Genomic DNA, 15,310 nt, shown 5'->3' with positions numbered 1-15,310 from the left:
CATGAGATGGCCAAAGTACTGGAGTTTCAGCTTTAGCATCATTCCTTCCAAAGAAATCCCAGGGTTGATCTCCTTCAGAATGGACTGGTTTTATCTCCTTGCAGTCCAAGGGACTCTCAAGAGTCTTCTCCAACACCACAGTTCCAAAGCATCAATTCTTGGGTGCTCAGCCTTCTTCATAGTCCAACTCTCACATCCATACATAACCACAGGAAAAACCATAGCCTTGACTAGAGGGACCTTAGTCAGCAAAGTAATGTCTCTGCTTTTGAATATGCTATCTAGGTTGGTCATAACTTTTCTTCCAAGGAGTAAGTGTCTTTTAATTTCATGGCTGCAGTCACCATCTGCAGTGATTTTGCAGCCCCAAAAAATAAAGTCTGACCCTGTTTCCACTGTTTCCCCATCTATTTCCCATGAAGTGATGGGACCAGATGCCATGATCTTCGTTTTCTGAATGTTGAGCTTTAAGCCAACTTTCAGTTTGCCCCTCCTTGGAAAGCTGAATTGTTTTAGTTGAGAGAAAACGAGAATGAGTGAGAGTAGGTTTGCCCTTTAATGCTGTGTCATATATGAAGAAGTGCCCACCATCTAAGGTTGTACCATTTAAAGGCGTGTCTGTTTACAGAGGGACGAGGAGCGCTGGTGAATAAATGAGAGGCAGAGAAGCTGAATCCAGCGTCTCCCTGCGTCGATTTTATGATCACAGCCTGGTGTTGAGTGAGAAAGGGATTTACAAGGCAAGGGGTGGCTGTGGGCCCAGAGACAGTCTTCATTTGACAACGTGATGCCCTAGTGATCATTTTGGCCCCGCACTCCCCCTTACGGGTATTTGACTGTAGCTTTTCAAAGGTGAAAAGAATGGGAATACTGTTAAGGTTTAATCTCTATAAACTTAAACGTTTGTGATTCACTGTTCTCCTCCCTTGCCTCCATTTTTTCTAGAGGGCCTATTAATGAAAATACCTATTTCTTTGTTGTCTAATAATTGACTTGGTGAAATATAACTTCATATAAATAAAAGTATGTGGTAAAGCTAGTTTCCCAATAGTTGTCTAAGCGTCCCGTGGAAGTCAGGACTCCAGTGCTTAGACAGTTTCAAAATGTAGAGTGTACTGGCCTTCTCTGTGGCCTCCAGCCACACCCCCCACCCCCCAGCCCCAGCCCACCCATTGCATTTCAGCAGGGCCACGCTCCCCACCCATTGCATTTCAGCAGGGCCACGCTCCTCAAAGTCGCTACCTCCATTCAGTGGTCTGAACCAGAAGCTGGGCGTCTTTGGCTCATCCTTCCTCCGCTCTCCCCCTTGCTCTCCTCTTGCACTGCTATCCCATCTCCAAGTCCCCTTCATTTGCTCTTCCCTTTTCTTCCATCCCCACAGCTTTCATTCCAGCCTTGCCCATCCTTTTCTTTCAGCTGAACTGCTGCCAATTCATCCCCACTGCTGGGGAGCTTTAACAACAACAACAAAAAAAGTAGAATATTACTCAGCCATAAAAAGGACAAATTCTGAAACTTGCTTTAATTTAACTTGGACAGACCTTGAACACATGCTTAGTGAAATAGACCAGACCCAAAAGACAAGCATTGCGTGATTCCCCTTACATGAGGTCCTACCTAGATAGGTAGTTCCTTGGAGCAAAATGCAGAAGAGAGGCTCCCAGGTGCTTGGGGAATAGGAAGGTAGGGAGTTCCTGTTTAATGGCTATAGGGTTTCTATTTGGGATAATGAACAAGTTCTGGAAATAGATCATGGGATGCATCACCTCTATGAATGTACTCAATCTTATGACTGTACTTCATGCTATATTCTTTAAAATAGCTCAGCATAACCGTAACGAAGCAGTTATGGTTGGGAACCTCTCTCCCTGAGGCTGAAGCTCCAGTACTTTGGCCACCTGATGGGAAGAGCTGACTCATTTGAAGAGACCCTGATGGGGAAAGACTGAAGGCAGGAGGAGAAGGGGATGACAGAGGATGAGATGGTTGGATGGCCTCACCGACTCAATGGACACGTGATGTTGGTGATGGACAGGGAGTTGGTGATGGACAGGGAGGCCTGGCGTGCTGCAGTCCATGGGGTCGCGAAGTCGGACACGACTGAGCAACTGGATAACAGCTCTCCTATGAAGTCTTCACAAGCCCCCTCACCTCCCAGATAAAATCCAGCCTCTGTGTAGGAGGAAGGAGGGGCCCCTGCCCCCGGTCCTGCTCAGCTCGCCCCCGACTCCGCGCCCCCGTCTCGGCCCTGCCTCCGTGGGGCCTGTGTCGCTGCCTGCGCCTGGCCGCCTGGTGACCTCGCATCTCCCGCAGGGGACAGGAGCTCAGTCGTTAGGACCGGGAGAGGAAGTGGCCTCAGCTCGGGGCCCAGCTGTTTCCTCCTGTCTTGCTTTAGAACCGTGTGGCCAAGGTCGTGTCTTACCCCGTTTTGTCATCCGCTTCTCGGCTGAGCTGGGAGCCCGGGGTGGGGGGTTGGCTAGCGCCGCCCCCAGCCCGCCGCCCTGCGCAGGGGCGCCCCCGCCTGCTCTGGAGCGCCTCCCGGACACGGTCACGCCGGCTGCGGGCACCGACGGCTTCCCGGGTGCTGGCACGGCCGGTGGGCTGTCCCCGTCCCCTCTTACAGGGGTCCTGGAGCTGCGTGCTGGCACCCAGGCGCTGGCCCCGTTCCTAACCACCCTCATCTGCCCCACGTGGAACTCTGCCTCTTGCCTACGCTGTGTCCTCAGCTTGGAGTCGAGTTGCTGTCTTTTCCTGCAAACGCCTGTCCTGGCTCCCCAGGCGGACAGGGGCTCCTTCTCCGTGTCTACCCGATCCTCTACCCCGCCGGCCCTAAGCCCAGGTCACGCAGTCCTGTGGCTGTGAGCAGGGCTTCTTTGCAAGGATGGGCCCCCTGTTTTTCCTCGTCCACCCCTCAGACGGAGAGCAGTGCCTCTTACTCTGCGTGTTTGAATGCATGCATTCATAGCAGTGCTTGTCACTCTAGGGTTTTCTCTGTGAAGTTGAATAAACACCTTGTTTTCAGAAATCATGGTCCTGGGACAATCTGAAAGTACCCTCAGAATATTGCTACTTTCCCCTAAGTCAAAGCCCACAGGTAGGGCTTTAAATACACAAACAGATTCAAAGATAGAAAGCAGAGCAGTGACTTTAGGGGCTGGGGGTCCGGGTGGGGGTAGGAGGGACAGGCTGGGTGAGGGCAAGGGCCCCTTTGGGTGGTGGAAATAGCTTGATTGGCACAGTGGTTTCACAGCTTCTCACTGGTCAGAACTCATTGAACTGTACTCTTAAAACGTGCATTTTATCATTGATAAATTTTACCTCAAAGTGACTTAAAAATATCAGAAAGCAAGAGGAAAAATCTTTTGGATTTATCGTTCGGTTTGGAAAGATGAACTAGTGATTGATAGCCTTTGGTTGCAGCACCATTCAATATCTAGTTTAGGGGTTTGTACATTTTTCTTTTTTTCTTACCTTGCCTAAATGGAAAATCAACGCTCATTGAGTTACTGCAGCTGGAAGTAAGAAACAGCAGAAGAAATGAACAGACTGACAGCTGACTCCCTGTGGCGCTTAATTTTAGTACTGATGCCTTTAGGAATTCTTTGAAACTTTAGTTTGAGGCTTAATTCATGCGATGAATCACCAATATTGAGGGTAGGTAGGGAGACTGAAGCAATAAACACTCCCTGCTCAAAGAAAATAAGCTCCTGAATGGTTTTTGAATAGACTTATTTAAAGTGATGGCCATAAAACCCACCAGGTTTTTAATGTGCCGTCCTTTTTTCAAATGTTTAATATAGAATGTTCTCCAGGTAACTTGAAGCAACTCTTAAGAAATAAAGGAATTCAAAAAAGAGGCGCTATATATATACATTACGGGGCTTCCCTGGTGGCTCAGCGGTAAAGAATCTGCCTGCAATACGCAGGAGCTGCAGATTCGATCCCTGGGTGGAGAGGATCCCCTGGAGGAGGGCATGGCAACCCACCCCAGCATTCCGGCCTGGAGAATCCCATGGACGGAGCAGCCTGGCGGGCTGCAGTCCGTGGGGTCACAGAGAGTTGGACACGACTGAGACGACGCAGCACACATGTGTCCATATAGCTGGCTTGCTTTTCTGTGTGGCTAACGCTGACACAGCATTGCAGAGCAACTGGGTGTGCGTGTCAGTCACTGAGTCACGTCCGACTCTTAGCGACCTCATCAACTGTAGCCCACCAGGCTCCTCTGTTCATGGGATTTTCTGGGCAAGAATGCTGGAGTGGGTTGCCTTTTCTTTCTCCAGGGGATCTTCCCCACCTGGGGATTGAATCTTGCCTCCTGCATCTCCCGCATTACAGGCACATTCTTTACCGCTAAGCTGCCTGGAAAGCCTGGAAAGCAATTATACTCCAATAAAAATTAATCTAAAAAGAAATATATCTATTAGATTGTTTCCATGTGTGAAAATAGGAGAGTCTTAACAATTAGGTGGTTTTAAAATTGAGCCGAGACGTTCTTGCCCTCTATCTCCTTCCAGCCTTCAGAGGCCTCAGATGAGTGGCTCCCTCACTGTGAATCACACATGTTCTGTCGCACTTCGAAGGGACGCCCGTGTATTTGGGAAATGTATCCAAAAGTCGAACCATCAGCAGAGGCTTCCGTACAGGGCTGGGACTCACCTGGCCAAGTTTAAATTTGCTGATGTGGATGAAAAACAAGAATTGTGTCCAAAGTTCAGACCATCAGGAGGCATTATCATGGCGTCTTTGTGAGGTTCCATCAGATGCAGGGTTGTCTTTAATCTGGGGCTGTCATAAGGAATTCTGGAACCATCACGTATTTGTTGAAGCAGTAGAACCATGTATTTCAGTGTGGAGAAGGTTCGGAGCCCTAGCTGTAAGTTCTCACTAATGGCCTTAGTAAATATCTGCTGTTGGTGGGACTAGCAGATGTTGGCCATTGGCAGGGTTCTTTGCTCAGCTCTTTCCTCCTATTGTCTGGGAATAGTCATTTAAAAGGACAATGCAGTTGTAAAGCTGATACTCCCTTCATGTCTTCCTCAAATAATTACGAGAATATTTTGCATTCCGTGGCTCAACAGAAAACTCAGGTGAGACAGCTCATGTCAGAGCAATAAGCTGATTTGAGGATGGGTGTCTCCGGAGTAATATACTGAATTTCAGGGATTAAGGGCAGAGCTGATGAGAAACGATGTAGGCCTGAGGTCAGCAGATGACGTCCTGTTGGCCAGATCCCATCTGTGGCCTGTTTCTGTAAAGGGAGTCTTACTGGAACGCAGTCTCAGCTGCTCTTTGACGTTTGATCTGACTGTTTTGACACTTTGATGGCAGAGCTGAATATTTGTGAAAAAGCCTGCATGAATCCAAAAGCCTAAAAGACGCCTCATTTGCCCTACAGAGGAAGGTTGTGGGCCCTGAAGTAGATGACCTATCATGGGAAAACATTAAAAAAACAAATTGCCTCAAGGTTTCAGTTTGTGCTGAAATTTGTGGTTTGGTAAGAAACAGGCGTGAGGTTGTGCGTATGTGATTCGTTTTATGAAAATGTACATATTTACATCGGCTGTTGTCGGGGCCTTCAGAGGTTCTCTGTCCCCTGCACATGAAGAGCAGGGGCTGCGGGGGCCCTTGGCAGAGAGAGGCCTCTGCTCTCCGGGGCGCTTGCCCCTCTGACAGCCCCTCAATCCTTAACGCACAGTCTTGGCCCTCAAGCCGTTCACCCCGAAGGTGACTTAATGTGTTTCCTTGGCACTGGGCTGTCTTTAGACTTCGCCTTGCAATACCACCTTAAACTCCGAAATCTCTCGAGCCTTGTGAGCTCGGAACCGCCTTCGCTGTCTGAGATAATGCTGGCACAGGTCAGATGGGGTGCTCAGTCAAATAAAGAATATTTCTGTGTCCTTCTTGCTGACTCTTGCTCTCCAGTGTCTGGAGTCAGAAGAATAGTGGGCCAGCTTAGCTTACTTGGGCTCCGATATCCTCTGGCCCTAACAGGCAATGATGGCTCTTTGCTTAGCGGTTCTGTCTAAGCCCTGTGCGTGATCAGCTGAATTTGTATGGTCATGGGGGTCTACCTTTGTGACCGTCTGCACCTTTCTTTCTTCACCATCCTTGGGTGATGAGAGCAAGTGAACGTGCAGCTGTATGTCTGAGGCCAGTGTTAACCTTAGCTTCTGCATGAGCCAGGCAGTTATGCGGGCATCTCCTCAAGGGACAGCTGGAACCTCACCCTCACCTGGTAGCAAGCTTGGGTAACGGGGATATCTTGCTTGAGCTGAGACGGTTAACGATTAGGTATAAAATAGTTATTCCTTTGATTATTGCTACAAATCAAAGTTGTGGCTGTTTTCTGTTAGGGTGTTAGCTCTCTTTATACTCATTCATTAAATTCAAGGCATAAAGGAAGAAACTTCTTTTTTAAAAAACGTTTTATTTTATATTGGGAATATAGCCAATTAGCAATGTCGTGACAGTTTCAGGTGGACAACAGTGATTCAGCCAGACATCTGCATGTATCCATCCTCCCCCAGACCCCTCCTATCCAGGCTGCCACGGAACAGTGAGCAGAGTTCCCTATGCCACACAGTAGGGAAGAACCATCTAACGTTTCCTGTTTATTTTAGTTGCCCGCTGTAGATGGGCATTTTAGATGTTATTAGCTTAGATGTCCTTGTGAACGTGCATGGGATCCCTGACAGTAACATGTACAGGTGATCTGTCCATATAATGAGAATGACTACAGAACAGACAGCCTGACGCTGTCATTTGCTGAAAACCCGAGTGTGGTTAGAGTTACCCAGGTCGTGGAGCTGTCTTCCCCAGAAGGGACTCGAGGGACCATCTAGTCCAGTGTCCTTGGAGGAGAGGACCCTGCACTCACCGAGAGGTGACTTGCTTAAGGTAACCCACCTACTTAAGGGCAGAACTGGGGCTAAACGCTTTCTTTCCCGATTCCTAATAGTAGTGATTGGCTGACAGACTCTAAAGCAAACAAACCAACAAAGCCCTGTGCTTGTGATACTGAAATCTGGCTTTAATCCCTAAAAATGTCTTGATTCCAACATGCTTTGATTTTAAATGTCTATCACCAAGTTGTGGATGGATCCGATTCATCCCTCTTTTCCCTACCTTGGCCTAAATGAAATACTCCTGAGTAAATACATCTCTGGAGACTGTGGTTCCGTTTCAGCTGTTTGGTTAGTTGCATTTTTGCAGCAGAAGCTTTGGTGCGTGGAGGGCATGCCACCTAGGCTGTGGCCGTGCCCCTTGGGCCCGTGGTTACCCCGTTAGGCAGTGCTGGCCAGGCCAGTCCCTCGGCTGTGTGGCGAGTCCCCAGGTGACCACTGCCTTCTGGTGGGTCCGCTACACTGCCTGTTTAGCCAGTGACCTCTGTCCTACCCCACCTGCCTCTGCTACTGGGGCTGATCTGCCTCCAGCCCTGGCACCATCCTTTGCCCTGTACCCCCTGGTCACTCAAGACTTGTTTTTTTGCCACACCACATTGTTTGTGAGATCAGAGTTCCCTGACCAGGGATTGAACCCGTCCCCCCTGCAGTGGAAGTTCAGAGTCTTAACCACTAAACTGCCAGGGACGTCCCTGCTCAAGACTTTGAAGTAACCATTCTTACTCTCCAGGTTTTCTGTATCATCAAATACTGCAAACCATGATGCTCATGGGAGAAAACAGGATAACTTTTTTTTAAAGTTTGGGCTGATAGAATCCTCATTTGAGATTTGTTAGAGCCCTGGAATCCACTGCCTTCTCCATGAAGACAGACAGTTGTTACACAAACTGGACTTTACACACACTAGGCAATCATGTCCTGAAAGGGTTGCTCTCTGCTACCAGAGGACCAAACGTCAGCCACACACCTGTCCCCGCCAAGCCATCCCCATTCTTGCCATTAATCAGAGCGTTTGCCAAGATCCAGTATAACTAAATGGTCTTGCCAGTCAAAATGCCAGATTAAATGGAATTGTCATTATTTTCTCTAATCTCATTTCAAATATTTACATTTTCTTGAATAAGTAAATGACCTGTATCAAAAAGACATGCTACTTTAAGAGAGTAAGAAAAGCATATAGTGACTAGTTTAATCTCTGACTTCAGGTTTTTTTCAGTGCGACCATTGAATTTAAGATCCTCATGTGGACCACAGATGGAACCATCGAGTTCAGTCAGACGTAATCAGTATCAGTTCACGTCACAGTGCTGGGGAGAGGCTTCATGCTTGATGCCACGGTCGCAAACCTAAGTCACAGTGTCTGAAGAATCGTGAAAGTATAAGCAGGGAAAAACTACCTGGATTGTAGTTGGCAGCTTCCATACCCTGCTGCTGCTGCTGCTGCTAAGTCGCCTCAGTCGTGTCCGACTCTGTGCAACCCCATAGACAGCAGCCCACCAGGCTCCCCCATCCCTGGGATTCTCCAGGCAAGAACACTGGAACGGGTTGCCATCTCCTTCTCCAATGCATGAAAGTGAAAAGTGAAAGTGAAGTGACCCCATGGACTGCAGCCTACCAGGCTCCTCCATCCATGGGATTTTCCAGGCAAGAGTACTGGAGTGGGGTGCCATCACCTTCTCCCTTCCATACCCCAGAGTTTCATATTTGAGGGTTTCATATCTGAGAATACAGAGGGCCAGCATCCTGGGCTATTTTAAATAAGGAGCTTGAACATTCTTGGATTTTTTTTTTCCTTCTTTCATTCTTGGATTTTGCCATCCTAGAGGGGATTCTGGAACCAGTCCCCCACAGACACTGAGGGATGACTGGATATATTTTATCAGTTTTTTTATCCTTATGTGCCTGGACTTCTGAAAGCCACTGAACTATAAAAATTCAGTGTTGAAGACCTTTGCTTTTTACCACCCACTAAATTCATGGGAGTACTTGATCACACCCACACTTTAATAAAGATGCTTCAAATTAATGTAGTTTTTTAACAAGAAGAAATTTTCTTTTGTGAAAATATACTGGTATTGTAAAGCACCGAATGTCGATTGACCCTGAACAACAATGACAATATACACACCCCTCTGGTCTTGGCACTTTCCCTCCAAGTCACACCTTCCTCCATTTATACACATCTCAGTTTTTTAAGCTGTTTTTTAAAACCAGGGCATGAGTTAGCATTGAGTTCAATGATGATTCAGGGCCTTTCATTTGTATATTGTGCAGTTGACATTGTTTATGAAACTGTTTTTAAGTATTTTAAAATTAAGGGATATACTTTTTTTGTTGTTAGCTGCTGTGTGCAGCACACAGGAATCTTAGTTCCCTGACCAGGGACTGAACCTATGCCCCCAGAGGGGGAAGCGCAAAGCCCCAACCACAGGACTGCCAGGGAAGTGCCAGAACTACTGCTTTATGAAGGAAGATATGTCTGACTGTAAGTTGCGTCTCGTAAACCGTGTTAGTCTGAGAGGCCCTCCCTTAGCTGTTACTCCTCTTCTTGTGGTCTGTCTGGTTGGTTTCTATGTTTGTTTTTTTAATCTTTACATTCTTTCAACATAAACTGTGGTGACATTTACAAATCATCCCAGTGTATTTCAGTTGACACCTGCTCCTGTGCCTTCTGCCCAAACGCTCTTTCCTTCTGACTCTGAGTGTTGACTTTGGTGCCGTGTCTCGCTCCTGTAAGGGCAGGACGGGCACAGACAGGCTGCCCGCAGTGCTTGCGTCTCCTGTGCTTGAGTTTTGAATTTTGAGTTTCTTTTCTAGCTCATGTGGACCCTATTTTTTTTAGAGTTGACTCACACCTTTTGGGTTTATGAAAGGGAGAAAGGGAGATGAAAGGGAGAAAGAATGATTCAGCATTAGCTTTAGTTCAGAGCCTCATAAATCTTCTTCTCTTTACCTAACTAATCATCATCATTACTAATTATGAGACAGGAAATAAACTGGAATTCAGAACAGGCTGGCTTCACACAGAGCAAATCAGCGTGTAAATCAAGAGGCTGTCCTGTCATCAGCATGACTGAAGAGCTGAGCAGAGAGGGGAGGAACTGTTTCCCCTCTGGTTTTGTGTTTGGCCTGTGTTTTAAGGCCTGCTCGCGGATAAAGTTGGAAATTTTAACTTGGATATGTTGAAAATTGAGTCATATAATCTAATTTTAAGGGAGCTCGACACCAATTAAGTGAACGTTACTTGGAACATAAATTCATGAATAAAGTGCGTGTTGGTTTTGTTGAAAAATGGTGGTGCGGCAGGTCTTGGGGCAGAGCCAGGGGACTCCGCGCCTTCCTCCTCCCCAGGCTGTGGCTCACGGCCGCCCTTCAGGGGCCAGGAGTGCCCTGGGCAGATCGCGCCCACACCTGGCAGAGTCCAAGTTGGAAGGAAGGAGGCATTGGCACCAGGGCCCCCTTAGCCCTTCACTGCCTGGCCATGCCTGCACTCGCCCTTCAGCCGCAAACCTTCAGCCACGTGTGTGTGTGTATATATGTATGTGTGTGTGTATATCCTGGTGGCTCAGACCATAAAGAATCTGCCTGCAATGCAGGACACCCAGTTTCAATCCCTGGGTCAGGAAGATCCCCTGGAGAAGGGTATGGCAACCTAATCCAGGATTCTTGCCTGGAGGATCCCATGGACAGAGGAGCCTGGCAGGCTACAGTCCATGGGGTCGCAGAGTCGGAATCCACTGAGCAGCTGAGCACTCACACACTCCTCACAGTCTCAGGCTGCCTGGAACGTTTTCGTCTGAGGGACGTGCTGGGAGGGGTCCCTGGGTCTCCTCCTACTAACCCTAACCCTAACCCCGTTCTTCTGGGCAGCCAGGCTCAACAGGAAGCGCTCCCTAAGCGTCTGGCTGCGGTCTGCTGTGTCTGTCTCTGGCTGAGACCTCCGCTCTGGAGGTGCCATCTAGCTCTGCGATATCAGACCCATGTTTTCAGCTTCCTTTTGATTCTTCAGCGTCTTCCTGAGTAACTGATTTCTTAGACCGTCCCAGCACCTCAAATGGAGTCCAGCCCACACAGGACTCACCGTATTTCCCTGCACCTTCCCTGTTTCTCTCGTGCCCGTTTCACCCTCCTCTCTCTTGGCCTTTGCCTGTTCCCCTTACAACCTTGTCAACGTGGCCAGATCCCACTTGACTGCTCTACGAGCTGTCAGCACTTCTGATCTCTTCATCCTCATCACCACTGTTGACTTGAGGCACACGCACGCACATGCACACAAATGCACACCCACACGCACGCACACACGCACACACACACTCCTTATCTCTTGTCTAATATTACAGTAGCTTCCCAGCAGGTCTTTCCAGTCTGTCCTGACCGTGGCTCCCTGACGAATCCCACGTCTTTGGCACTTGGGGCTGTCCACAGTTTGCGGTCTGGGGTCTGTGGCCCGGGCCTGGGTCCACTCACCTCTCCCCTCCCTGTGGGCTCTGCTCTCCCTGGCTGGACCTGCGGGAAGGTGCGTGCAGGTTCTGTGTGAATTTTGTTTCTTTAAAAGGCATCTGGGGACTTCCTGGTGGATCGGTGGTTAAGACCTCGCCTTCCAATGCAGAGGTTGTGGGCTCGATGGCTGGTCAGGGAGCTCAGATGCACACGCCTCGCAGCCAAGAAACCAAAAACAGAAGCAATAAAGGCTTTAAAAAAAATAAAAAGTCAAAGGTGTCTGTATCAAAGACCTACACTTCTAGCCTAAAACTGTGAAGCTTTTTCTTAGAGATGGCATCTGTAAGTTACTCTTGTGTTAGAAAAAACCTAGCCAGTGTCACAGCTAGAGTATAAAAGTAACTCTGTAATTAATTCTCACCTCTTTTCCTTTCCTCATGCTGATTTCTGAACTTGAAACTAACCTGCCCCTGATTTTACCTGTCTAAATCCTCTCCATAATCCAGACTCTTCACTGAGCCTGTTTGATTGCTCCATGCAGCTCCAGTAAGGCAAGCATCACTATATTTATAACTATTTAATTGGATAGCTGTGTAAGCACCTCTAGTCTGGGAGTTTCTTATGGGTGGTGCCAAGGTCTTTTGTTACAAAGGACAGAAATAACTGCCATAATGCTTGACACATGGTAAATATTCAGTGAGAATTTGAATGAATAAATGAATGGAAGAGAAAATACGTTCATGAGTTCATTCTTGCCTAACTTTAAATAGCTTAGGGGTGGTATTTGGGTCTGATTCATCTTATTAATCTACCGTGGCTAGTATTGTACTTTTTGCATGATAGATACTCAGTAGATATTTATTTTTTTAATTTCTTATTTCAGCTTTATTGAGGTATAATTGACAAAATAGATTGTAAGACATTTAAAATGGACACTTTAAAGTATGGAAATGAGTATGCATTGTGAAAAGACTCCCTACATCTCATTGATTAACACATCCATCATCTCACATCTTAATCTTTTTTTTTTTTCTTTTGGTGAGAACATTTTAAGTTCTACACTTGGAAGATTTCTATTATTCCACAACTATTTCTTGAATTAGTGGATAGATGAGCAGTTGATATATAATATGCACTTTCTGAATGCTATGTTACTGTATTTTATTTTCAGTAATTTAAGTCCTCTTGCTATACCAAAACCGGTCCATCCTAAAGGAGATCAGTCCTGGTATTCATTGGAGGGACTGATGTTGAAACTGAAACTCCAATACTTTGGCCACCTGATTCGGAGAGCTGACTCATTTGAAAAGACCCTGATGCTGGGAAAGATTGAAGGCTGGAGGAGAAGGGGACGACAGAGGATGAGATGGTTGGATGGCATCGCCGACACAATGAACATGGGTTTGGGTGGACTCCGGGAGTTGGTGATGGACAGGGAGGCCTGGCGTCCATGGGGTCACAAAGAGTCGGACATGACTGAGCGACTGAACTGAACCACAGCAAAATATTTTACAATGTTTCTCTTTTGATTGTCAGCATTAATTTTTATCAGTGAATATTTCTGACTTTGAACTTTTTCTACATTTTGATTTTGATCTTAAATCGTAATCACCACAGAGGGGTGTATTCATAATTTCACAAAGGAAATCAGAAAGAAAAAGAAGGTTCTCTTTTTAAGGAAACTGTGAGGGAGGTTATCTATATTATCAGCGCCTGCTTCTGGGTGCAGGTGGGGATCTAGGACTAGCAATTATTTCTACAACCATGGTTGAATAGTTTTTTCCAGAGTCATCATGGTTCCATTCAGAACACGTAATTCGGATGCTTTCAATAGGAAATGGTGTTGGGCAGCCTTTATTAAAACATTTGATGCATTCCTTAAACTCCAGTTAAGCTGAGCTAAGTTATCCTGCCTCCCGTCAATACCAGAAGGGTAACATTCTCCTCCTCCTCTTTCTTTTTTTGGTGAAGGCTGTTTGCCAGTTTTCTTTGGCAATAATACTTGATTATAATCAGTGAATTAATGGTATTTGCTTTTGGTCCTGTTGATGCAGCCCCAAATAATCATGGAATTAAAAGACCTGACTGAAACACACTAGTGATCCTGGGTATTTTTGTGACCCTTACTGCCTAAAGATTCACTGTTGTTATTTGGCGGTTGTTTATTTATTTATTTATTTTTGACTCTTTTTAAAGCCATTTGACAAAAATTGCCTTGGTTCAGGAGATTTGGTGGAAAAGATAACCTAACCGATGCCTGCGTGTGCTTGTTTGGTGGCACCATTTTAATAACCTGTGAGAGAGGAATAGTCCTAACCCACATCCATCCAGTGAGCTGCTTATGTGACATACCTAGATTGGTAGAGGTGCCTGTATCTGGCAATGAGCACTTACAGAATGGTGAGCAGAGTCAGGAAAAGAAGGTCAGAGGCTCGAAGGAAAGAAATAAAGGAAATGCTAGAAGTTTATTGGAAATGAGAGAATTTCTGCAGTGTGTTTAGAAGAACAGTTCAGAAGAAAAATAAAACAGAAACAGCAGGCTCCCTCTGTAGAACATTTGGGCGGCCTTGCTGCCGTCTATGGGGTCGCACAGAGTCGGACACGACTGAAGCGACTTAGCAGCAGCAGCAGCAGCAGCATGCCCTGTAGAAATACTTGTTTCTTTAGAAATAAGAAAAGTAGTGGAGGAGAGGACTCGCTCACTCACTGTCCACTGGACATCGCGGGACTCTTCCAGTCTCAGGAGCGGGAAACTTGTACTCACTTCACCTGACATCCAGACTTTCGAGCAGTGCAGTGCATCCATCTCGGCTTGCTGAAAGTAATTCACTGTGTGTGCGTTTTTGTCTCCTTCAGAAATGCACACGCCTGAGCATGCTGGAAGCCCGTGAGCGCCTGGACCCCCGGCAACTGCGGCGAGCGCCTGCGGAGGAGGCGGGCTGAGCGCGGACTCCCGCCTCGAGACCCGCCGCCCGGCCCGGCGCCCGCGCTCACCATGGAGACGCCCTCGCAGGACTCGCTGCTGGAGTGCCAGATCTGTTTCAACCACTACAGCCCCCGGCGGAGGCCCAAGCTGCTGGACTGCAGGCACACCTGCTGCTCCGTGTGCCTGCAGCAGATGCGGACGAGCCAGAAGGACGTGCGCTGCCCCTGGTGCCGGGGCACCACCAAGCTGCCCCCGGGCTTCTCGGTGTCGCAGCTGCCGGACGACCCCGAGGTGCTGGGCGTCATTGCCATCCCGCACGCCTCCGAGCACACGCCGGTCTTCATCAGACTGCCGAGCAACGGGTGCTACATGCTGCCCCTGCCCGTCTCCAAGGAGCGCGCGCTGCTGCCCGGGGACGCGGGCTGCCGCCTGCTGCCCGGGGCCCAGCCGAAGGCGGTGGCCGTGGTGAGCGTCCCCGCGGCCGAGCAGCAGCCCCTGCAGCCCGCGGCCCCGGGCGAGGCGGCGGCCGAGGAGCCGGACCGGCGGGGCGCGGCCAAGAGCTCCACCTGGTCCGGCGTGTGCACCGTCATCCTGGTGGCCTGCGTCCTGGTCTTCCTCCTCGGCATCGTGCTCCACAACATGTCCTGCATCTCTAAGCGCTTCACTGTGATATCCTGCGGCTGAAGGGGCTGCGGGCAAGGCTCCGTGGGTGCCCGCTCGGGGCTGAGCAGCTGTTGGTGGGGGGATCGCAGCGAGAAGGCGGGGGGGCCCGCTGACCCCGGGGAGCCCGGTGCTGGCCCCGGGGCCCTGGGCCGCCATTTGATTATCCGCAGACAGACAGGAAGGGCAGACCCGCGGTCCCCGCGGGAAAGCAGGCAGAACGCTCTGATTCCTGGTGGCGACAGCTTCCAAGACGGTTGCATGCATCCTCATAATCACCGATTAAATGGACTGTAATTGATCATTTCTCCAAATCATGTTACGAGATACACCTATTCTACTTAGACGTTAAACTGTTGGAAGTGCATACCGTGTGATC

General features: G+C 48.3%; 1 protein-coding gene across 1 annotated transcript in view; it reads left to right on the top strand.

Moving 5' to 3' along the window:
- The window catches only part of RNF152 (ring finger protein 152), a 68,312-nt gene extending 53,357 nt beyond the window's left edge, over positions 1 to 14,955 (top strand). Inside the window, exon 2 of the mRNA XM_052660606.1 lies at positions 14,202 to 14,955. Within this exon, the coding sequence (XP_052516566.1) occupies positions 14,341 to 14,955 (615 nt within the window). The 5' untranslated portion in view covers positions 14,202 to 14,340. The remainder of the gene's footprint in view (positions 1 to 14,201) is intronic.
- The last annotated feature ends 355 nt before the right edge of the window (positions 14,956 to 15,310 follow it).

The sequence above is a fragment of the Budorcas taxicolor genome, chromosome 22 (genome assembly GCF_023091745.1).
Source record: "Budorcas taxicolor isolate Tak-1 chromosome 22, Takin1.1, whole genome shotgun sequence".
Lineage (NCBI taxonomy): Eukaryota > Metazoa > Chordata > Mammalia > Artiodactyla > Bovidae > Budorcas > Budorcas taxicolor.
Note: the sequence above shows the minus strand (reverse complement) of the source record. Positions and strands in the feature narration are given on the sequence as shown.